The sequence below is a fragment of the Erpetoichthys calabaricus genome, chromosome 10, assembly GCF_900747795.2.
Source record: "Erpetoichthys calabaricus chromosome 10, fErpCal1.3, whole genome shotgun sequence".
NCBI lineage: Eukaryota > Metazoa > Chordata > Cladistia > Polypteriformes > Polypteridae > Erpetoichthys > Erpetoichthys calabaricus.
Window position 1 is genome coordinate 73,821,496 of NC_041403.2, and position 26,547 is coordinate 73,848,042.

The following is a 26,547-nucleotide window of genomic DNA, read 5'->3' on the forward strand; positions in this document are numbered from 1 at the left end:
AAAGCTAAAAAAAAAAAACAATCGTTTCATAACTCTTTAAATTATTAGTTTGTAATTGATTTTAAGATCTTCAATGAAAAATAAAAGTTAATGATAAGGAAAAAGTAATTAAAAGAAAAAAAATGTAAAAGATTTGGTTGCATAAGCATGCAATCCCTTTAATAAATACTTTGTGGAAGCATCTTTTGCTTTGAATATGAGTGTAAGTCTGTTCCAATAAGTGTCTGTCAACTTAACACATCTGTATTTTGGAGATATACACGTAGCCTACTGTTCTTTGCAAAAAAGACCAGACTCAGTCAAATCGCATGGAGATTTCCTGTGCATTTCACATTTTAGGTAAGTCTGACCGAACCATTATAAGAAAATATTTACAGTATATGAACATGGGGTTCTTTTTAAATGGCTTTCATCCACTATCCTCCCTCAAACCTCAGACTTTTTTTTTTTTTTTTTTTTTGTTCTTTATTTCGCCTTATACGATTTCTCGTATTAGGAATTTGTTAGTTTTCGCATACCCCTTGGGGTCAGAGCGCAGGGTCAGCCATTGTACAGCGCCCCTGGAGCAATTACAGGTTAAGGGTCTTGCTCAAGGGCCCAGCAGAGTAGGATCTCTTTTGGCAGTGACAGGGATTCGAACCGGCAACCTTTGGGATACCAGCGCAGATCCTTAGCCTCAGAGCCACCACTCCACCCATACTTCTGTAGAATATGCAAAATGACTGCAACATGCAGGAACAGGCTAGTTACTACCATACATTCCAACAGATCCTTTAAGGTTAGTATTGCTCTCAGGCCCTGTTATAACGCTCTCTCTTGCTCAGCCATCAATTCAAAGGGACACCAAGACTTTTGCAATAACTTTCTTAACTAACTTACTCAACTAATAATTTATAACTAACTTACTCAAAAGCACCATCCTGTTCTGTTCTTATCATATCTTGAAAAACAGCATCTCCATTGGCTATAGAAAAAAATCATGCCTCCAATCAGTTCATTTGTGGTGTTTTTCTTTTCTGTTTTCGTTCTTTGGTTTTTAACTTCAGAAAGAGCTTAACGGTGATCATTGATTGGTATTGCAAACTTAATGCCAATATGCAGGTGGACAACAGTGTTGGCTTTTCAAAGATGCAAGGCTATATGCACTGTTAGAAAACGTAACACAATTAGTTTATTTCAGATTTACTGTCACATGTGACACACCCACGGTGAGCAGAAGCAATCAAATTTGCTGCGTGCTATTTTTCCCCCATCAACAACAATGTTCACTTCATCAAGGGGACTCCCCTCTTTCCCTGCTCTTCAAATCACACTCAAGTCAAAAATGGAGAACAGACCCCCTTCTCTTCAAATACTGTGGGTCGTCAAGGGACTTACAAAGGGAAAATTGAGTCCCAAGACCACAAAGGTTGAGAAACAATGGTCCAAGATAAACACTGTAATCCAGCGAGACAATTAATGGAGTTCTGGTTGATTAAAACTAAGACTGATCTATTTAGGAACTACTAGGGGGCTCCGCCCCCTGCTCGCTTCGCTCGCCAACCCCTGGTGTTGGGAATGACAAAGAGCGTGATGTATGAATGAGATATAGAATAGTGTGAAGGTGTAGATGATGCAAATAGAAAGCAAACAATAAAGTGTGTGGCACAGTGTAAAGGTTTATTGGAAAATTTCTTTGTACACGCCGTTTAAGTGTAAAAGGTAATTCCAGCTCAGAACTTTCGCTCGCCAACCCCTGGTGTTGGGAATGACAAAGAGCGTGATGTATGAATGAGATATAGAATAGTGTGAAGGTGTAGATGATGCAAATAGAAAGCAAACAATAAAGTGTGTGGCACAGTGTAAAGGTTTATTGGAAAATTTCTTTGTACACGCCGTTTAAGTGTAAAAGGTAATTCCAGCTCAGAACTTGTAAGGTCAATGAAGATGGTTATTGTTGTGATCAGAGTCAAGTTTGTAAGAGCTTAGAAAGAGTTGTGTCTCTCCAGGAAGTAATGGAATGACTTGGGTATTTATGTTTTCCACATTAATATTTTTTGGACATAATATAGTGCGTTGTGTTAAAAGGGGCATTTGGTCTAATGAGATTGCTGTTCCAAATCTGTCTGTAACTAAGTCGTCGCAGATAAAGGCTTGAGGAATTGTAATAATATGTGGCTGAAGTCCATCTGTATTGGTGAGTGTACCATCTCTCAGTTGTAATAAGCAATTGTTATGATCTGGTTCTGGACATCGTATCTTTTTTACTAACTGTATCTTTTGAAAGCAATGCCAATTGTCTGCGTATTTTAAGGTGCACTGAACAATAGCTGAGTGCATGGCATCTGGAAGAATAGCTAATCACTGTCTAAAATCTCCTCCTCATAAAAGTACCTTTCCTCCAAATCGAATATTATTATTCATAAACGCTTGTAGAAGTTTATGAATGGTGTTGAGTAAGTGACTTCATGCCATTGTACATTCATCAATAAACAACATTTTTTCAAGACGGATGTCACGTGCAGTGCCACCGTTAATGTTCATAGTGGATACCGATTTGTAGGATCTAATGCAGTTGATAAAGATTTCACTTTCAGGTACATCGTCAGTTAGAAGCTTCTGTAGAAATTCAGGATATGAATGTAAAGGAGGCAGTCTAATTTGACCCTTTTGACAACAACGTGTAAATGTATTACTTGTATTGCCAGTTGTTTCTTCAGGGAAGTGAACTGAATGACAATGATTGCAAATGACATTCATTAACCCGAATGAATTTTCCTGGTGTATGTTTTGCTTGTGCCGTTTGAGAGGCGCGTTGTTGCATGTGTAGTATTTGGGACGTGTTGTTTTGGAGCTGTAATCGATTTGCCTGTGCTGTGTGAGAAGCCCGTTGTAGCCTTCGCTGCCGTTAACATGTTTTGCTTGTGGTGTTTGAGTGCCGCGTTGTTGCATGTCCATTATTTGTGACGCGCTATTTTTGATTTTTAATTGATTCGCCTCCGCTTTGCGCAAAGTCCGTTTCACTCTATGTCGTGCATTGTTTGTATCGTGCCTTGTCCGTTTTTGTATGTCGGTCAGTTGAGCTTTCTGCTTTTGGAGTCTTGCTTGCTTGTTTTCTGGCCGGTCATATGCGCGTTGCTTTGCTCCCTTTTTTGTATGCCTGAGACGCGAGCTCGTTCTTTTGAAATCGTGCTTGTTTCGATGCAGCACTTTGAGACGCGCGCTGTATGCATCTACGTTCAATGTGTCTGTTCATTTGGGCACGTCTCTGTAACGGGGTTACTTGAGCTTTGCGTTTTTTGATCCGAGACATTTTTTCTCACGTATTTTCCGAAGCGCGTTGTATGCGCCGCCGTGTCTTCTTTTTGTTTCATTCGTGTTCGTGTGTTTGGTCCCGTTATCCGATCCGAATCGTTTTGTACCCGTGACCGTGTATGCATGACTTGTTTGTTCCTCAGCGTGCGAAATATGTATAAGTATTAAGGAGGATCGCACTCACTGTTAATATGGAGCCTTTTCTCCAGTTGAACGGTTAATAGTGCTTTATTTTAATGAGATCCACCTATGCTGCCTAGTGTGAAGGTTTTGAGATGACGTATGTTTAATATGGACGTTTCCTTTAAATATGTGGCTTTGGGTGTCACTTCTTATTGATTTGGGGGGGATTGTTGTTGCGCGAGTGTCTTCTTTCTTTTTGTGTTCCTGTGTCTTGTTTGAATCCCCCTCTTTGTGTGTGTCCCGTCCCTTGCTTGTAGGGTCTGTGGGGCGGTTTTGTGTTCTTTTTTTTTGTCTTCCATGGGCTTGTTGAATCCCCCTCTTGGTGTGTGTCCCGTCCCGTCCCGTGCCTGTAGGGTGTGGGGGGGGTGTGGTCGTGCCTTGCTGTTGTGCGCTCGTCTGTTCTTTTTTTTTGGTGTGTTTAGTTTCGTGTGCAATGTGTTTCGTGCTTTGCCCGCGTTTGACTACTTTTTTATTTGCCTTTTCCTTTTTTCGGTGCTTGTTGCGACTCATTTCTGTGACTCCTTTTTGTATGTGCTCACTCCTTTTTTCTGTGGTCTTGTCCGCCTCTCGCGGCCCCTCATCCGCCTTTGTCGCCCTCTTTTGTCCGCCTTTCTCCGACTCTCGCGGACTGTTTTTGCGCCTGCGCCTCTCGCGGACCCTCATCCGCCTGTCTCGCCCTCTTTTGTCCGCCTTTCTCCTCATCTGCCTCTCTCGCCCTCTTTTGTCCGCCTTTCTCGGCTCCTCAGCCGACTCTCGCGGACTCTTTTTGCGCCTGCGCAGTACGTCTTTTTGCAGCTACGGCCCATTGCCGGATGTGCCTGCGTCCATCATCCGGTTTAGCATTCTCAGTTAGTAATATGGATCCTGGCTCTCTCAAATTTGAGATCTGAAGACATCCTTTCTTGATGTTACATTAGAAGAATTCTCAGGCTATGATTAATTGCTCATCTGGCCAAAATATTAAAAAGTGGCAGTTTCTGATACTTTTAGTTTGGAACTGGGTAGCTTCAGGTTGCTCTATATCCTTCTTTACTCTGTATCCTTCCTTTCTTCTTTAATTCTGATAATCCTATCGCTTGCCAGGGTGGGAGTAGGCACTGTGCATTTATTACTGGTCTCCTTGATCACCTTTTTTTTTTTAAATAATTTTATCAGTATTCAGCAGGTTTGGGATGAAGTTACTCAAAAAAAAGTAATCCATTTCAAATTTACTAATTACTTCTCTCAGATTGTAATGGGATTACTTAACTCATTACTTTCTGAAAAAGTAATCACTTTCATAATTATTGTACTTTTATGTTAAGCTCTAAATCTCTACAAATGCAATGGATTCTGAAAGTGTTCAGACTGAAGGTTAAAGTGGGCATTGCTCATTTTTCTAGGGTTTTACTGGCAGACAAGGCCTGTTAAGACAGCAGATGTAACAGGAAGGCAGAAATCCAGCAGCACCCCCACCCACATTCCAGAGTACTTCATCTGTACTTCATCTGATGACAAAGGGGTAAATCAGGCTTGAGCTGAAACTTCTGCAGAGACTGCTTCAGATGTAAAGGCACCCAAAAGGACATTCATATTAGGCTTGTAACTACAAACTGAATGGACAAAATAACGTACCTATAAGCTGGCACTGGACCTGCAACTTGAAGTAACCTTCATCCAATCATCAATACAATAAAATTAATTTTTGTATAGCCCAACAGAGGTTACATCTTCCTATCAATCTTCAAAACTATTTGCATTTAACTCTTCTGTATCTCAGATGACAGCTAATGAGATGCTCTCTTTGGAGCAAAAAGCCACCCACTCTCAGAACAGCAAAATGCTCACAAACGTTCTTTGACCTGGAAACTACTCTCCATAGACCCTTGGAACTGGACACCCTGAACCACCTCGCCAAAACAAGCTCTGTGCCAGTCAGTGAACACAGTCCGAGAAGACTGAGAAACAACATTACTTCAAGAATGGAACTTTAACACTTGTACCAGAACATATAACACATTTCCCTGTGAAGTTGCAGAGTACACAGCAATCAGGCTAACAGCGAGCTGAGGAAGGCCAAATAATACCACACCACAAAGGACTATGTGGCAAAAATCGTGAGCATATTCCAATGCAAAAAGAGTCCTTCATTTAAACCTGCACTAATAAACCACAAATGCATACAGCTTCACACATCACCCTGCAAGAATTGGTTTCATAAAGCTATTATCTGTGCCAAAATAGCCAGTAAACAAATGACCTCTTCTGTGTTACATGTTTCTTTCTCGTCTGTAATTTACATGTTGTGAGTATAGGACTGAAAAACTGATTCATGGATTTTGCAACAAGTAAAATGAGTTTTTTTTTTTCTTTTTTGTTTACTTTTTTTGCCATTGTGCAGTTTTGGTCAACACTGGCTTGCTTTTCTCAGCCATCTCTACAAACTACATGGGGTAAGCAATACATAAAAAATATCAGTCTTGGGTGGAGTATTCCTTTAAATCAGGGGTCTGCAACCTTCACTATGAAAAGAGCCATTTTGCCCCCTCTTCCTCCAAAGAAAAATAGTCTGGAGCCGCAAAACATATAACAGCTGATAAACTTTTAAAAGTTTTAATCTTTTTTAAGATTTTACATGTTACAACCACGGAATACAACAAACAGAAGTGCAGTGTGCATGTGTAGGGCTACTTTGAAATAAATTAAACTGAACTATGCAGGCCTATTTGGGTCCTTCCTATACCTGTGTAAAATTAAAATAAAAACTAGCCCACTTTAATATAAATAAAACATTTAGCTGTAGCTTAGCAGCTTTAAAAAAGTAAACATAAAATTCCATTTCAGTGTGCTGAATCAACTGAAGTACCTGAACATACAAAAAAAACCTACATCAGCTCCGGGTCCGAAATGAATGTGTTTTGTTTTTCTGAAAAATAATAGCTTATTAAATGCTATTGTTGTCACCTGTTTAAAGTGACTTCTGTTTCTGAAGTTCGCTGCTGATCATCTCTATGTCGGGGCTGTACAATGTGACTTTGACCTTCACACAGGACTGCAGGCTCTCATGTGTGAGGCGGGAGCGATATTTGGACTTTATGAAGTTCATGCTTGAGAAAACTTGCTCACTTAAGTATGTTGCGCCAAAGATGGACAGGACTCCAAATGCATATTTTTTCATGTTCATATACGTTTCGGGAATGGCACTCCATGTGTCGAAAACAAATTTGTCGGGTTTGGGGAGGTTTTAAATATCACTCCATTTGTGCTCTTTAGCGAGAGTAGCCTTCTGACGGGTGACTTCTTCAAGATCCGCTGTCAGGCATTTGAACTTGGACACCCATTAATCTTTATCTGCTATGTCATCCAGTTAAATTTCTAGATCGGGCTTACTTACTCCGGTGAATGCGGATGTGTTCAGCAGGGATGGGTCGACGTCCAGGGGTGTGACAGGGAAGGAGAGAGTGTTTTTTTCCTTTCTGAACTCACTGAATCTTTCTCTAAATGCAGCTTGCATTTTCTGAACAATTTCCCGTTTGTTTTTAAAGTCGGAGAATAGATGCTCTGATATTTTTATGAACGATTCTTTCATGTATTCTCCGTCTGTGAACGGCTTACCCCTCCTTACGATCTCTTGAGCTGCCACAAAACTAGCGGCTGTAGTTGACTGTGTAGAAGTGATCCACTTTTTGAAAGTAAGTTTGCTCTGTTCAGCTTTCCGTTGCAGTTCCGAAATTGCTCTCTTTCGCTTATCTTTTCGCTTATTTTCAGTGAATGCTGAGAGCTTGTTTTGAAAATGTCTTTCAACGTTACATTTTTTGTTGTTCGATAATTTATCGCCACATATTAAGCACACCGGTAAGCCAGCGTCGTTGGCGGTGAAGGCAAATGCTTCTGTCCACGCAGAATTAAACTCTCTAAATTAGATGTTAAAATGTATAACAGTAGTAGTAGTAGTAAATATATATATATATATATATATATATATATATATAAATACAAGTTAAATTAAGAAATTGCCATCATTCATTTTCATGGTTTTTATTTTTTTGTCAAGGCCAAAGGGAGCCACTACAAGGAGGCTGAAGAGCCGCATGTGGCTCCAGAGCCGCGGGTTGCCGACCCCTGCTTTAAATGAACACATTCATAATCTAAGGAGTAGTCAAAAACCAGGAAGAAAGTCATGCATGATCCAAAATTCAAAGCAAAAGTAAAAAAGAACAAAACTAGAATTTAGTGAAACTGTATAAAGTTGCAGTCACACAAGAAAAGTAACACAACACTCAAGTTATACTACTTTTATAGCTCACTTACCCACGCCCTTTGCATATGACTGCTATGAATCAATTATTATATAAGGAAAGACACAAACTATATCAGGCAGAGGCAAAAGGAAGCACTAGGGGAAGAACCCTATCCTATTCCACCCAGCGGTCTGGGTTAACTTTGAACATTTCCTAAAGGTACATGTATTAAATGGTGACTTGAAATTCACTCCAGAATCAATGCTTCTTTGGTTGGCTCTGCAATGGACCTTGTTACAGTATGGTTACTGCCTTGCTTCCACTTCTGTTAGATCTGTGGCAAGCCAAGACCCAGATGTTGACTAAGGCATTTGAAAATATGTATTTATAGGAGAAAAAAATGTATAATGAATACAATCATTGCTAAAATGGAATTTAGCAGAGTGGGAGCATGAACAAATATTTTGAAATGAGCTGTGATTTTTAGACCGCTCTTTTACAGATTAACAACATTGGCTGCATATTCTCCTGGTATGAGTGTTGCTATCCACAGACTCTGGTTTCTTCCCAGAAAGCACAATGTCAGTTTCAGATGTTCTGGAATTGCATTAGTGTGTGTGGTTGTGCCAGCAGCTGTGGGGCATCTGTTGGCAAAGAAAGATTCACTGGTCTGGACTTTGGCGATGATGCTGTGATTTTCGCGGAGTCAATGGAGGCTCCGATCAGGGCTCTTGACAGACTGAGCGAGGAGTGTCTGGGCTTGCAAGTGTCCTGGATAAAAACCAAGATCCAGGCCTTCAATAACCTCTTTGGCACAGCCTTTAACAGTATGTCTGACTGCAGAGAGAGTGTCGACCTTGTTGAGAGGTTTACTTACCTCGGCAGTGACATTCATGTCTTCTTTTGACTCTTCCCCCGAGGTCAATATACGGAATGGGATAGCATGGGGGGGTGGGTCATGAGGTTGCAGGAAAGGGGTGTGTGGCGCTCTCGATATCTATACAAAAGGATTAAGGTCTAAGTCTTTAGAGTCCTGGTGTGTCTTGTCTTGCTATATGCTTGCGAGACATGGACACTATCCAGTGACCTGAGACGAAGAATGGACTCCTTTGGTACGGTGTCTCTTTGGAGAATCCTTGGGTGCCACTGGTTTCAGTTTGTGTTGAATGAGCAGTTGCTCATGGAGTCCCAAATGAGGCACATTACCCGCATTGTGAGGAAGCATCAGTTACGGCACTACGACCATGCGGTGTGATTCCCAGAGGGTGATCTGGCTCACAGGATCCTCGTTGTTGTGGACCCGAGTGCCTGGACCAGGCCAAGAGGACGCCCATGAACACCTGGCTGTGGCAGATAGAGGGTCATTTCTGGAGGGTGGGGACTGGACTACGTGTCTGCCTGGGGTGTTGTAAACCGGGATCCCAAGGTATTTCGTCGCGTGGTGGGTGCATCAACGCCCTGTACCAGTGCACGTTCTCCAACTTGACCTGACCTGTTGTGCCTCCACTGAATTGGCAATCAGTACATGATGTCAAAATCCCTTGCATTTGCTGCTGATGGCACAGGCACAAGTGTAGAGAGAGTGAATAGGCAGTAGTATTTGTTCTTGTTTTTAGAAGTGTTAAGATGCCTTAGTCAGGCATCTACATATACATATATACATACATACATACATAAACAGTGGGGCAAAAAAGTATTTAGTCAGCCACCAATTGTGCAAGCTCTCCCACTTAAAAAGATGAGAGAGGTCTATAATTTTCATCATAGGTATACCTCAACTATGAGAGACAAAATGAGAAAAAAAATCCAGAAAATCACATTGTCTGATTTTTGAAGAATTTATTTGCAAATTATGGTGGATAAAAAGTATTTGGTCAATAACAAAAGTTCATCTCAATACTTTGTTATATACCCTTTGTTGGCAATGACAGAGGTCAAACGTCTTCTGTAAGTCTTCACAAGGTTTTCACACTGTTGCTGGTATTTTGGCCCATTCCTCCATGCAGATCTCCTCTAGAGCAGTAATGTTTTGAGGTTGTCGCTGGGCAACACGGACTTTCAACTCCCTCCAAAGATTTTCTATGGGGTTGAGATCTGGAGACTGGCTAGGCCACTCCAGGACCTTGAAATGCTTCTTACGAAGCCACTCCTTCATTACCCGGGCAGTGTGTTTGGGATCATTGTCATGCTGAAAGACCCAGCCTCATTTCATCTTCAATGCCCTTGCTGATGGAAGGAGATTTTCACTCAAAATCTGACGATACATGGCCCCATTCATTCTTTCCTTTACACGGATCAGTCGTCCTGGTCCCTTTGCAGAAAAACAGCCCCAAAGCATGATGTTTCCACCCCCATGCTTTACAGTAGGTATGGTGTACTTTGGATGCAACTCAGCATTCTTTCTCCTCCAAACACGACGAGTAGAGTTTTTACTAAAAAGTTCTATTTTGGTTTCATATGACTTTCTCCCAGTCCTCTTCTGGATCATCCAAATGCTCTCTAGCAAACTTCAGACGGGCCTGCACATGTACTGGCTTAAACAGAGGGACACGTCTGGCTCTGCAGGATTTGAGTCCCTGGCGGCGTAGTGTGTTACTGATGGTAGCCTTTGTTACTTTGGTCCCAGCTTTCTGCAGGTCATTCACTAGGTCCCCCCGTGTGGTTCTGGGATTTTTGCTCACCGTTCTTGTGATCATTTTGACCCTACGGGGTGAGATCTTGCATGGAGCCCCAGATCGAGGGAGATTATCAGTGGTCTTGTATGTCTTCCATTTTCTAATAATTGCTCCCACAGTTGATTTCTTCACATCAAGCTGCTTACCTATTGCAGATTCAGTCTTCCCAGCCTGGTGCAGGTCTACAATTTTGTTTCTGGTGTCCTCTGACAGTTCTTTGGTCTTGGCCATAGTGGAGTTTGAAGTGTGACTGTTTGAGGTTGTGGACAGGTGTCTTTTATATTGATAACGAGTTCAAACAGGTGTCATTAATACAGGTAACGAGTGGAGGACAGAGGAGCCTCTTACAGAAGAAGTCACAGGTCTGTAAAGCCAGAAATCTTGCTTGTTTGTAGGTGACCAAATACTTATTTTCCACCATAATTTGCAAATAAATTCTTTAAAATCAGACAATGTGATTTTCTGGATTTTTTTTTTCTGGATTTTTTTTTCTCATTTTGTCTCTCATAGTTGAGGTATACCTATGATAAAAAGATGAGAGAGGCCTGTAATTTTCAAGTGGGAAAACTTGCACAATTGGTGGCTGACTAAACACTTTTTTGCCCCACTGTGTATATATAAATATATATATATACTAGTCATTTAGCCCGTTACAATAACGGGCGCTACAACAGTAGTGCATAAACATTAGTAGGAACAGTCTATATTAAATGGCAAGGGACTTTGACCTCATTCTTTTTGATGGTCGTATTTTTCTTTCTTTCAGCCTTTCTTTTGTTGATGTTTACTTGCTGAGCTGACCGTTCTTCGTGGGCTGCCGCCGTGTATTGTGTGTCTTTAATTTTCTGTGAAAGTAATACTGTCTTGTACGGCTCTATTCAATAAGGGCGCGTAGATAATTTAGTTCAAATGGCTCTGGAATATGTGAGGAGCAACAGGTGCAGATCTTTATTTACGCGCGCTTTTATTCGCTGCGCCCAATTGAGGTCGTCCTTTTGAGGCTCGCCTTTTTGTGCGCGCCCTTATTGAAGGATACCGTCTTGTACGTCCGCTGGCTTGTACGTACGTAATATACGTCCGTAATATACCTTTAATTTTCTCTGGCGGTAAAACAGGCGTGTGCGTCGGTAATATGCCTTTAATCTCCTCTGACAGTAATACTGGCTTGTATGTGGCTGTAATATGCGTCACTGTATTGTGTACCTTTAATTTCCTCTCGCAGTAATACTGGTTTGTATTTCCGTAAAACGCCTCTAACTTTCTCTGACAGTAATATCGCGCATAGCACCGTGCCCCGCGCATGCGCACTTCACCAGAAGACACCCACACACGGACACCTGGACGCACATAGGGATTTTATATATATAGATATATATATACTGTATATATATATATATATATATATAGATATATATATATATATATATATATATACACAGTATATATGTGTGTGTGCTTAGGGTTGTTGTCCTGCTGAAAGATGAACCATCGCCCCAGTCTGAGGTCAAGAGCGCTCTGGAGCAGGTTTTCATCCAGGATGTCTCTGTACATTGCTGCAGTCATCTTTCCCTTTATCCTGACTAGTCTCCCAGTTCCTGCCGCTGAAAAACATCCCCACAGCATGATGCTGCCACCACCATGCTTCACTGTAGGGATGGTGCCAGGTTTCCTCCAAACGTGACGCCTGGCATTCACACCAAAGAGTTCAAACTTTGTCTCATCAGACCAGATAATTTTCTTTCTCATGGTCTGTGAGTCCTTCAGGTGCCTTTTGGCAAACTCCAGGCGGGCTGCCATGAGCCTTTTACTAAGGAGTTGCTTCCGTCTGGCCGCTCTACCATACAGGCCTGATTGGTGGATTGCTGCAGAGATGGTTGTCCTTCTGGAAGGTTCTCCTCTCTCCACAGAGGATTTCTGGAGCTCTGACAGATTGACCATCGGGTTCTTGGTCACCTCCCTGACTAAGACCCTTCTCCCCCGAATGCTCATTTCAGATGGCTGGCCAGCTCCTGGTGTCCTGGTGGTTTCGAACTTCTTCCACTTACGGATGATGGAGGCCACTGTGCTCATTGGGACCTTCAAAGCTGCAGAAATTTTTCTGTAACCTTCCCCAGATATGTGCCTCTTTGACTTCATGCTTGGTTTGTGCTCTGACATGAACTGTCAACTGTGGGACCTTATATAGACAGGTATGTGCCTTTCCAAATCATGTCCAGTCAACTGAATTTACCACAGGTGGACTCCAATTAAGCTGTAGAAACATTTCAAGGATGATCAGGGGAAACAGGATGCACCTCAGCTCAATTTCGAGCTTCATGGCAAAGGCTGTGAATACTTATGTACATGTGCTTTCTCAATTTTTTTATTTTTAATAAATTTGCAAAAACCTCAAGTAAACTTTTTTCATGTCATTATGGGGTGTTGTGTGTAGAATTCTGAGGAAAAAAATGAATTTAATCCATTTTAGAATAAGGCTGTAACATAACAAAATGTGGAAAAAGTGATGCGCTGTGAATACTTTCCGGATGCACTGTGTGTATATACATATATATATATATATATATATATATACATACAGTATATATATATATATATATATATATATATATATATACATACAGTATATATATATATATATATACATATACATATACATACAGTATATATATATATATATATATATATACATACATACAGTATATATATATATATATATACATACAGTATATATATATATATATATATATATATATTTATATATACATACAGTATATATATATATATATATATATATATATATATATATATATATATATACACATACAGTATATATATATATATATATATATATATATATATATATATATATATATATATATATAATATATATATATAATATATACATACACATACACACTCGCGCAACCAATTAATTGATATTGGCAATTAAACACCGTATAAATGTAAATATACATGTACTTATAGGTTTTGATGATTTTAAATCATTAATTGCAATACAGCTTTTCTCCTGTTAAAATGTACATTTACTATAATAATACAGGTGTTTTTTTCTTCAATGTATCAGTTATACATTCTTAAGGTGTAATTATAAATATGGATTTGCATTTTAATTATTTCTTACCAAAACATATGCTTTATGACACACATCAACAAATAATAAACACACTATAAATCTTTTAAAAAAGCTGCAGATGTATCAAATGCTCATAAGAAGACACAAGACTAACATGCTAAATAGGTTTATAAGTAAACACAACAAAATTCTTCTCTCTTTTTCTCTCCTCCACACCTCCCTGGCGAGCTCTGTCCATTCTACATACCCAACTTTGACTTGCTTTAATAAGGTTGACTAATCTCTTTATCTTTAGGACATAGAAGTCCCATCAGCTCCCCTTCGTGGGCCATCACGGAATCCAACAGGGCAGCATCACGAGACTACAGGTCCCAGAATGCCCTACAGGCATCTGTTTGGGAATCCTAACCCAGCGAGGCTGCCATCTAGCATATCGGGGGAGAAAATTTTCATCAGTGCTCATATCCCCCATGTCCTTCCACTGCACTGACCACCCAGCCGGGTAAAGGTCCATGTTCAATCCTGGCCAGGATGCCAGTTTCTCCATACTCTACATTACACAGGATGCAACAAGAAATCTGTGAGATTAAAAGCTTTTTTCAATTAAACCTATAATATATATTCTCATGGAACTGGGGAATGAAGTTTATGAATCAAAGAGTTAGCAAGTAGATATCTTACAAAAGCAAAAAAGGAGAGCCAAAACATAATATTTATAAAAAAAAATGTAGTCTAGTAAGATTAAAAAAAAAGAATTAAAATGTAATAGATCCTTCAAGTACCTAAGCATGTGAGCCATCAAATTATTAAAAAAAATGTAAAACATTATTTAGAAGGGGTGCAAAACCCATTTTACATCAATATTTTCAGTTACATGTAAATTTACTACTAAACTTAAGACATATAACTGAATGATGTAATAATAAAAATGCAAGTTGTAAAAAGCTTATCATATTTTAATTTATAACCAAATGAAAGACTGACTGTGTAAAAACTATTGATTTTAGCAGATAAATATTAATATCTTAAGAATTTAACAAAATATCACAATTAACTACTCTTAAGATGTTAAGAAAATGTAGACTCGTGTACTTTAAAATATTACCACAAGATGGCAGCAGGTTAGATGTAATACACACTTCAATAGTACATTTTCAAAGAGTAAATCTTTTGGAAAACAGCACCATGGAGACTGTCTGACTAGTAAAGTAAATTTCATACAACTCATGGATAGTGCATTCATAAACTTTCTATCAGATCAACATTTTTTTTAAGTAACTAACAGCTTTCAACCATTTTTCTGTATTTCAATTTCTGCAGCTCGTTTAAATCATGCTTAAAGAAAACATCCATACATCTACAAAAATGCTTCTGTACATCATATAATGTACATAATTATTCACAAAAATACTTTAACCATTATTACCTGCTAAATAATGAAGACATGCTTACTCTCCTGAACACATTTGCATTATACAGTGCATCCGGAAAGTATTCACAGCGCATCACTTTTTCCACATTTTGTTATGTTACAGTCTTATTCCAAAATGGATTAAATTCATTTTTTTCCTCAGAATTCTACACACAACACCCCATAATGACAACGTGAAAAAAGTTTACTTGAGGTTTTTGCAAATGTACTAAAAATAAAAAAACTGAGAAATCACATGTACATAAGTATTCACAGCCTTTGCTCAATACTTTGTCGATGCACCTTTGGCAGCAATTACAGCCTCAAGTCTTTTTGAATATGATGCCACAAGCTTGGCACACCTATCCTTGGCCAGTTTCGCCCATTCCTCTTTGCAGCACCTCTCAAGCTCCATCAGGTTGGATGGGAAACGTCGGTGCACAGCCATTTTAAGATCTCTCCAGAGATGTTCAATCGGATTCAAGCCTGGGCTCTGGCTGGGCCACTCAAGGACATTCACAGAGTTGTCCTGAAGCCACTCCTTTGATATCTTGGCTGTGTGCTTTGTGTCGTTGTCCTGCTAAAAGATGAAACGTCACCCCAGTCTGAGGTCAAGAGCGCTCTGGAGCAGGTTTTCATCCAGGATGTCTCTGTACATTGCTTCAGTCATCTTTCCCTTTATCCTGACTAGACTCCCAGTTCCTGCCACTGAAAAACATCCCCACAGCATGATCTGCCACCACCATGCTTCACTGTAGGGATGGTATTGGCCTGGTGATGAGCAGTGCCTGGTTTCCTCCAAACGTGACGCCAGGCATTCACACCAAAGAGTTCAATCTTTGTCTCATCAGACTAGAGAATTTTCTTTCTCATGATCTGAGAGTCCTTCAGGTGCCTTTTGGCAAACTCCAGGTGGGCTGCCATGTGCCTTTTACTAAGGAGTGGATTCCGTCTGGCCACTCTGCCATACAGGCCTGATTGGTGGATTGCTGCAGAGATGGTTGTCCTTCTGGAAGGTTCTCCTCTCTCCACAGAGGACCTCTGGAGCTCTGACAGAGTGACCATTGGGTTCTTGGTCACCTCCCTGTCTAAGGCCCTTCTCCCCCGATCACTCAGTTTAGATGGCCGGCCAGCTCTGGGAAGAGTTCTGGTGGTTTTGAACTTCTTCCACTTACGGATGATGGAGGCCACTGTGCTCATTGGGACCTTCAAAGCAGCAGAAATTTTTCTGTAACTTTCTCCAGATTTGTGCCTTGAGACAATCCTGTCTCCGAGGTCTACAGACAATTCCTTTGACTTCATGCTTGGTTTGTGCTCTGACATGAACTGTCAACTGTGGGACCTTATATAGACAGGTGTGTGCCTTTCCAAATCATGTCCAACCAATTGAATTTACCACAGGTGTACTCCAATTAAGCTGCCAAAACATCTCAAGGATGATCAGGGGAAACAGGATGCACCTGAGCTCAATTTTGAGCTTCATGGCAAAGGCTGTGAATATTTATGTACATGTGCTTTCTCAATTTTTTTATTTTTAATAAATTTGCAAAAATCTCAAGTAAACTTTTTTCACATTGTCATTATGGGGTGTTGTGTGTAGAATTCTGAGGAAAAAAATGAATTTAATCCATTTTGGAATAAGACTGTAACATAACAAAATGTGGAAAAAGTGATGCGCTGTGAATACTTTCCAGATGCACTGTATTAATTTTGGGGAAAAGGGAACATCTGTACAAGATAATACAAGCTCATCAGAATGTCAATCGACAAACACACATGCACAGTATGAAAGCATCTGCCATTAGCATTATTCATCCTGGCTAGAAATAAAATGAATACTTTTTCACAAGGAAATAAGTAAAAACAATTAAGATGTGAAATTATCCTTTTTGGACATTGACATATCAGTTCAGGCAATATTCAGGTTTTAAAAACTGAAGGGAGAAGGTGGGTTATTGAATGTTTTAATTATCAGAAGTATACCAACTGGGTTTTTAACAGAATATATCTACTATCTGCTTCAAAAAAAGCACTGTACTATTCACAAGTGTTGCCTTGATGAATCAAAGCAGGATGGTAAAATGCAGTATTTTAAACAATGATTAAAAGAATTAAAAACTCTGAACATTATTTTATTAAATTATAAACAGTTTGATTTATGCCTTCTCAAACATTAATATCAAGTTGCTACAATATACATTATTCATTACCTTGATCTTTACTAACTACAATTCTGTGCATCTAGCCATCCATTGTGTTAACCTGTTTTCATCCAGCACACAACTGAAGAGTTCCCTTTTCTGAATTCGACTCCAGCCAGGGCTGGCAAGCTTGCTTTCTTCTCTTCATATGGCAAGCTCCTAGGGCCAGAGTGGACCTCAGTCCTCAATGTGTAAAGCCTGCTTCGTTTCTATAGAAACATATCTGCCTGTAAGAGAACAGAAACCAGTCTGGAAAAACACTGAACCACATGGAAGTGACTGATGATACAGCAAATGAACATCAGCAAATTAGAATAAATAACTGGTTAAATTAAACCTGACCAGTTAACACTAGAGGAAGCTTTCCATAAATCATCCACGTCACTCACACACTCGAGTTGGAAACAAAGAGCCTATATGTCAATGCACACAAGACAGCCACATTATTTAAAATTTCCCTGTGTTGGTAAATAAAGGAAGACACTCAGTAAAAGCGGCAAGTTGCATGGGTCACTAAACTCCAATTGTACATAAACAGAAGCTGACAAGCAACTATAGCTCAGTCTCAGTTAACTGCAAACAGCAAGTTCACCCTGACCATTTTCTTTATTTTCCCTTTTTTAAGTAAAAACATAGCAGCAGCTTGGTAAATGTAGCATGTCATGTAATTCACCTTTGCTGCTAAAAAGTATAGAGAGAATTATGTAGTAAATAACAAATATGTAGTTTGAAAGGGGCATTCTATGAAAATAAGCCATTCAAGAAGGCCGATAAATTAAAGCTACAATACAGTGCAAAACAACTTCAACCGCCTACAAAAATGTTCTGTTCTGTTAAAGGTAAAATGACTAAATCTAATAAGGGATTAAGCTGAAGCATTAAACTTAAACCACTTTTCATAAAATGACTGGCCACTTATACGACAATCTGAAAGTGTTATACATTATTATATTACATCACTGTAAGTAATATCTGCCATAGAATGGCTCAGGATGGACATTTTTTTTAAAGTAACAAACAAGCAGAATATAAATTACAGCTGATTATTTTACAAGACTGTGGCAGATGATGGCACCTGTTCCACCAAAAAGCAAACATTTTCAGCGGTGAAACATTTCCTAGTCTCTGGTCTACAAGATTTCTTTAAATTGGCTAAATTTGTTTAAAGAAACTAAAAATGGTCAAGTGAAATTGCAAACTTTATAATAAGATTATACAATAAAATGTATATTTCATGTAAAAATATTAGGCTATAACAGAAGGTGAATCAAATAATATATTTTTATTTCTCACGTATGGCGGTAGAAATTAACAGCAGCAGGCCAAGTTAACCATGATATATAGAATCACATTAGTCTGGCATTTTTGACAGTAATCTGAATACTGATTAAACACACGTTTTGTACCCTTTAACTTGCGACCCACTTCATCTTGCTATCTGGCAAGAAAACATTCCAGCATATAAGTCCCATGTTTTCCCTGTGCTTCGAGCCACTTCATCAATACTTATAATCAGCAGTCACCTAGCAGCCAATGACACACAATAACTGACCTTACGCACACAAGTAATTTGTATACTAACCCACAACAGTGAAAAGGTACTACATTTGTTATAATTATGAATTTTACACTTAAATGTATTAATGATTTTTTCCAAATGTCAGGCATGAGACTGTTTTTAGAATGTACCATTAACATTTATGTGAGATGCACATTTAAAACGTCTAAATATATGTGTAACATTTTACAGGGAGGAATTGCCGTAAAATGCAATAACATTACAATGAAAAAATTTTCAATCCCAAGTTCTTCCACAGTATGCAAGACAACTGGTGAGTACTTTCTCTCACCACAATTTTGCCTCAGGTACGTTTACAGCTTTAAATCCAAAGGATACTCCAAAAGTAATCATAAAAGGAAGTAGCTATATTTATATATAGCAAGACCAGAAGTATTAGTATTACTTCAGGCACAATAATACAGGAGAAAAACATTCATAAAAACTACATTTGAAAATGGCTCACAGTGATGTTGATAAAGCACAGCCTCAACATACGGTATGTTGAAAAGAAACCACAGAAGTTAGGTCTGGAAGTTACGCAATTGCAGGAATAGTGTTATACAAAAAAAAAAAAAAAGGCAAAACATACTAAAACTTTCATTATTACCACTTTTATCCAATTCTAGAATTAGTTCAGAAATAAGTTTGTGTGTGCTTTAACAGCACAATGATGCGAGTTGTAACGGTTTAACAAAGTTATAACAGAAGACAAAATGATGGTGAGGTTAATCACTTTTTAATACAGTGGTCCTACACAGTCCCGAAAAAGAAACGGTAGCTACACATTCAGTCTTTGATTATAATAAGCATGTCTGAAGACTTCTATCCAAGCCATCCTTTTATTTTCTAAACAGTGTATGCAGCTTAGGGATGCGGGGTGGGGGGGGGAATGTTTACAACAGCTGCAACAACCAAAAATCAAAGCAAGTTTCAAACTTTCAATGTTTCAAAGCACTAAACGCATCTCCTTGTTAACATGACATGTACTGTGTTAACAGAAACACATAATCACTGAGGCAGGCACTATGGAAGAAACAGATACTTCATTGCTGAATATGAATATGCAAACACTAAAGTAGTGTCAGTCAAGTGGTGTTTGAGGGCAAATGATTGTTCACAAGTATAAACCCTAAAATGTGACAAACGTAAAAGCACATGTGTCATATATTTGAATGGTTAGGATTAATTAATGAGTAATTTTAATCCTTACAATCTTGCATCTGTACACAAGCTAATCCGTAACAAAGTCTGAACACTTACAGTGGTGTAAAAAACTATTTGCCCCCTTCCTGATTTCTTATTCTTTTGCATGTTAGTCACACAAAATGTTTCTGATCATCAAACACATTTAACCATTAGTCAAATATAACACAAGTAAACACAAAATGCAGTTTGTAAATGGTGGTTTTTATTATTTAGGCAGAAAAAAAATCCAAACCTACATGGCCCTGTGTGAAAAAGTAATTGCCCCCTTGTTAAAAAATAACCTAACTGTGGTGTATCACACCTGAGTTCAATTTCCGTAGCCACCCCCAGGCCTGATTACTGCCACACCTGTTTCAATCAAGAAATCACTTAAATAGGAGCTGCCTGACACAGAGAAGTAGACCAAAAGCACCTCAAAAGCTAGACATCATGCCAAGATCCAAAGAAATTCAGGAACAAATGAGAACAGAAGTAATTGAGATCTATCAGTCTGGTAAAGGTTATAAAGCCATTTCTAAAGCTTTGGGACTCCAGCGAACCACAGTGAGAGCCATTATCCACAAATGGCAAAAACATGGAACAGTGGTGAACCTTCCCAGGAGTGGCCGGCCGACCAAAATTACCCCAAGAGCGCAGAGACGACTCATCCGAGAGGTCACAAAAGACCCCAGGACAACGTCTAAAGAACTGCAGGCCTCACTTGCCTCAATTAAGGTCAGTGTTCACGACTCCACCATAAAAAAGAGACTGGGCAAAAACGGCCTGCATGGCAGATTTCCAAGATGCAAACCACTGTTAAGCAAAAAGAACATTAGGGCTCGTCTCAATTTTGCTAAGAAACATCTCAATGATTGCCAAGACTTTTGGGAAAATACCTTGTGGACTGATGAGTCAAAAGTTGAACTTTTTGGAAGGCAAATGTCCCGTTACATCTGGTGTAAAAGGAACACAGCATTTCAGAAAAAGAACATCATACCAACAGTAAAATATGGTGGTGGTAGTGTGATGGTCTGGGGTTGTTTTGCTGCTTCAGGACCTGGAAGGCTTGCTGTGATAGATGGAACCATGAATTCTACTGTCTACCAAAAAATCCTGAAGGAGAATGTCCGGCCATCTGTTCGTCAACTCAAGCTGAAGCGATCTTGGGTGCTGCAACAGGACAATGACCCAAAACACACCAGCAAATCCACCTCTGAATGGCTGAAGAAAAACAAAATGAAGACTTTGGAGTGGCCTAGTCAAAGTCCTGACCTGAATCCAACTGAGATGCTATGGCATGACCTTAAAAAGGCGGTTCATGCTAGAAAACCCTCAAATAAAGCTGAATTACAACAATTTTGCAAAGATGAGTGGGCCAAAATTCCTCCAGAGCGCTGTAAAAGACTCATTGCAAGTTATCGCAAACGCTTGATTGCAGTTATTGCTGCTAAGGGTGGCCCAACCAGTTATTAGGTTCAGGGAGCAATTACTTTTTCACACAGGGCCATGTAGGTTTGGATTTTTTTTTCTGCCTAAAGAATAAAAACCACCATTTACAAACTGCATTTTGTGTTTACTTGTGTTATATTTGACTAATGGTTAAATGTGTTTGATGATCAGAAACATTTTGTGTGACAAACATGCAAAAGAATAAGAAATCAGGAAGGGGGCAAACAGTTTTTCACACCACTGTATATAAGACAAGCCACGATACCGGTCATTGACAGGTAAAAGAATAATTAAAATATATTTACTACCGCTTTCCCTTTATGTACTTTTGGCACCTTTCCTCTGCATTTGTCTGTGTGTGAACATCTCTTCACCGTCACTAACTCTTTCGAGCGCCTTACCTTAAAGCCTACTTCTTAGTCTCTGTCATTATTTTCAAGACATCTTTCTTGCCTCCTGTCTGGTTTTATTCTTTCCATCTTTGAAGGCACCTCCCTCAGCATGCCTCATACACCTTTACACTTTTCCTCATGCGTCTCACTCTGGCACTTCCTCTTTTGTTGCGTTACCAAAGCCAAACTGACCAATCAGATTGCTCAAAGGGACTAAACACACAGATCTTAGTGTTTTATCAAATAGTAGAATCTTTGATTGTAGCACAATAAATGTTATTTCAGAAGAGATGTGAAATAACAGATTAATGTAAAACAAACAAGATTTCGGACTGTAGTGCTTGAGTCTGATCTTGCACACGAGGTGTTTTGTTCTGTTGTTGGTCTCATGATTTTTTTTTCCTTACTCAAAACAAGCTGTATTCTTTGAAGGGTTTTGTGTTGTGTTTTTGGTCACTATATGCATGAGCCAAGTTCTTGCCACGTTTGCAAGAACTTGCTTTGCTTAATTTCTTTGTGCACTTTCACTGCATTTATTTTTGTTGGTACTGGTTTGAATCATGTTTGAGAATATCCTGATTAGTTCTGTTTCATCTTTGGCATGATTACTCTCTCCATTTCTTTTTAAATTATTTCTCATCATTACCTTTCACAGGAACTGTTAGCCAAGAGAACTGACTGCTCACACATGTAACACAGTGTCTGATCATTTGAAAACAAAAGAATGACCTGTTCTTGATCCAGACAGGAGCTTTCATGAGAACTGGTGAACACTGTGGTAATATTTGATAAGTAATTATGACTAATTTTTATTCAGCATCTTGGCCTGATTTATTAAAATGTTGAGAATTGAACTGTATGGACCCCTACTCAGTAGAAGGCTACTTTCTTGATTGGTCACGTCAGCTTGATCTACTTGTCTGTTGCTATAACAACTGCAGTGTTTTCTGTTTCAAGCAAACTTAGCCAATGAGCCATAGATTTTCTTACTTGAAAGCGCCTTTTCTTCTCAGGATTTACACATTACAAGTACTTACAAACGCAACTTCTTCCTTCTTCTTTTGACTGCTCCCATTAGGGGTTGCCACAGCAGATCATCTTCTTCCATATCTTCTTGTCCTCTACATCTTGCTCTGTCACACCCATCACCTGAATGTCCTCTCTCACCACATCCATAACACTTCTCTTAGGCCTTCCTCTTTCCTGGCAGCTCTTTCTTTAGCATCTTTTTCCCAATATACCCAGCATCTCTCCTCTGCACATGTCCAAACCAACGCAACTCTGACTTTGTCTTGCAACTGTCCAACCTGAGCTGACCCTCTAATCTCCTCATTTCTAATCCTGTCCATCCTCGTCACATCCAGTGCAAATATTAGCATCTTTAACTCTTCCACCTCTAGCTCTGTCTCCTGCTTCCTGGTCAGTGCCACTGTCTTCAACCCATATAAAAGTACTTAAAAAAACAACAATATTAGATTAAAAAAAAACGTTTTGATTAAGTAGATAAGAAGTACAGTACAGTGTCTATGAGTATCCAAATTATTTTGTAAGAAACTTTGTTGTGTTTTTAAATGAAAAGAAATTTCTGTCAGCTGAACAGATTTGAGTTAGCAGTTACAAATACTTCAGTTGAAAGTGTATAGTAGTTATGTAAAATGTGTTTTTTTAATGTTAATGTTTGTTCATAATCTGTTTTTCTGTCTAGACTAAAAAAGATAAATTAAGTGTTTTCTCGTTTTCAATATTGCATTGAAAAATTATAATGAAAGAAGTTAACGTCTTGCTGTTTCTAAAGTGCAACCATGGACTTCTGTAATACTATAAAAGATACTGACAGACATTGGCATTTTAGGACAGATTTGAAAATAGACATAAAACAAATTGGACATTACTACATTAACTATTTAAAAGAGCTGAACAGAGCAAGTACCAAACACTCTGAAAGGCAAAATTTTTGATAAAGCTGCATTTGTATGGTTGTCTATTTTAATAAAATAATACATTGTTTTATGTGCTAACATGAGCAAAGTGTTTGGCATAATTTTATCATTGTAGCCTATTTCTTGTTATTTACCAGCACAGACAATGCTACTGGCATACCATTACTGAAAGATTATGTGGATCTGTGTGGTACATTACAATTAAATCTGATTTTGTGTACTCTAGGAAAATGTGGAGTTTCAGATGGACTTCTGTGACTTTTACTTCAGTGCAGCATATTATTATTCATGGGGCCAAAGTTTACATATTAAGTTTACATATTATTATATACAGGTACTGCAGGAGAGAGTTAAGTGTAATACTAGGTGAAAAAACACACTTGAATAGTGTTGTCTAACTGGATCTTTGTTTATGATTATTATGAATAAAAGTACCGGTACATAGATATTTTTAGTCTCACACATCACATTATAAAAATCTTTTAAATTCATTAATTGTTATGAATATTTGTATTTGTTATTATCTGTAACTTAAAGTATGACCAGTTTTTCATTTGGAATTAGAGCTACATGTTAACTATCACATTTTGGTCTTCTGTTGTGTATGCCTCCCACTGAGCAATTGGTGAGACCCCTTCCATGCCTTTAATCAATTTTCTAAAGTAAAACTGAATTGAACAGTTGCACTGTTGGACTTGACTAGAGCACTAACAAGATTGATTCAGACAGGACATTATAAAGATTGGACAAAAAACAAACAAAACAAACAATAAGGACTGGCTCTGGAAGGTTTGCCCCCTTTAAAGGATCTCCTAAAGCTGCACAATTTTAAGATTTAATGCCAGCTCATAGAGCAGGTGCTTTTTCCCCACCAATGTTGCAATATTTTTGATTCACCATTCATTTTCCTAACCTGTTTATCTTGAGCAGGATCGCAGGACAGCTGAAGCCTATCCTTCTGATGTTACACTTCATATAACCTATGCAGTGGGATCTGGGCACAGGACAAGGAAAGTGGTGGTGCTTATATAGTTTTGTGGACAGTGCTTGAAGGGGACCCCCAATCTTTGATTAAGTCTAAGTGTATCGTGGCACTCATAGATTCAAGATGTCCCCATCCTCTTCGATATCATATACTAATATAAACATACTCTGACCTCCAAGAGGGAACCCCCCCACTCCCTCATGTAAAGGTAATCAATACGCTGACTACACAGAGTACTGTCAGTAATTTTGTTCCACTTCAAGCACTGCTTGCAGGGAAACAGGAATGTAATTGTACTGTGTGCATGAAATAATAAATTTGAATTAAATGGATTGCACTATATATTGAAGCAGCACCTTACATTTTTTATAAAAAAATGCCAGTGCCACTGTCCTTCTGGATGCACATATGTGCTATAGCTAAGACACACTGAAATACAACGAAGTATCATTTTTTTCTATGCCGAGTCATTTTTTTTTGTTCAGAAGATGGTAGAAAGGAAACATCTGAGTACACCGTATTTAAGTGAGTAAAAGTAATTAGCAACTTCTAGTTTCCTGTTGGTAGACATTTATTCAAATCCTTTTTATGATGAGGCAAATCTAATTTTACAGTTTCATACCAATACAGCATCATGATTTGTAACTATTTTAAAATAACTTGGAATGAATTACCTTTCAATCATTGTAACAACATTACCAAATACTCCTGTGTGTGCTAGGTTTCAGAAATCTGTGCAACAACAGAACTACTGTGTCCCAAGCTTAAACATCCATGCACCATTTCCCCACCTGTCATGGTATATGTTTTCTCTGGTACATGGATATAGTAACCTATCATTTGTAACCCACAAATATCTCTCTACACATATCGATGATGTTTTGAAATGATGATGTGTACTTTTAACACATCGCACAGCCCCAGCATTGCATTGATTAGGAATGCAAGTAAACCTTCCCTGTTCTCTGTAAATGTGATAATAAACTTGAAATTGAAATGAAATCCTTGAAATGCTGCATGTCTTACTAATTTACTTTTATTTTATTATGGTTGTAAATAACTAAAAGTACAGTAATCCCACATTCAGTGAAGAGGACTATAATGTACAAAAACTAAATTGAACTGAACTGAAATTCACAAAGATATGGAAAATGATGCACTCAGAAAAACTCTTCTCTGTGAATAATTTCAATTTTTTCCAAACTGTACTTTTTATTCCCCCGTGACCCTGTGTTCGGATTCAGCGGGTTGGAAATTGGATGGATGGATGTACTTTTTATTTTAGATTTTTATTAGCATTCAGGATGTTAACACTTAAAATGTAATCATCTCTCTTGTTAATGAATCAATTTCAGATCATTATTTGATGACCTCTTATTTTTCTTCCTTACCTATAAACACTGAATTCAGAATCAAAATTAGGAGTCCTTTAAATAAAAGCAGAATATTTTAAACTGTATTAACAATATAAAAACATCATCGTGAGCATGAAAACTAACAGTATAAAACAGCTGTCAAACAACTATTAATCATATATGAAAGGGCCATTAAATGAAGCTGTTTTTCTCAAACCAAAGATAATCAAAGTGAAACATGATTCACCATAATATTACTGGTCTATGTAAACTGAAAATAAACACAGCCTCAGTTTTAGCCATTTTGAGGTACTAAATAAATTTGAGGGGAAAAAAAAACTGAATCCTACCTCTTTTACTTTTGCTAAATAAGTAACAACTGTATAAATTTTCTTTAGTAAACACCCTTGTTCTGTATGTTTAAGTGAGGCAGGGCATTGTTTTTCACAATTTATACTCCATACAGTACACTGAGCAGCATATAAATATTACAACATGATAAGTTAAAATGTCTCTGCCAAAAAATAAAACCATAAAAACAGAAAGATTTATAATTTCTCTTATCCTAGAATAATCTGAATAACAGTATACATGAAGAATAT

At 38.4% G+C, this 26,547-nt stretch overlaps 1 protein-coding gene across 3 annotated transcripts in view; it reads right to left on the reverse strand.

The window, feature by feature from the left end:
- znf644b (zinc finger protein 644b) overlaps positions 1 to 26,547 on the reverse strand; it is a 127,763-nt gene that overhangs the window by 66,882 nt on the left and 34,334 nt on the right. For 2 of the 3 annotated variants that reach the window (XM_028811430.2, XM_028811424.2), the window contains exon 2: positions 17,088 to 17,305. The exons of the other annotated variant lie outside the window; for it this stretch is intronic. In XM_028811430.2, coding sequence (XP_028667263.1) covers positions 17,088 to 17,118 — 31 coding nt within the window. In that variant the 5' untranslated portion in view covers positions 17,119 to 17,305. The remainder of the gene's footprint in view (positions 1 to 17,087; positions 17,306 to 26,547) is intronic. 3 annotated transcript variants of the gene reach the window in all.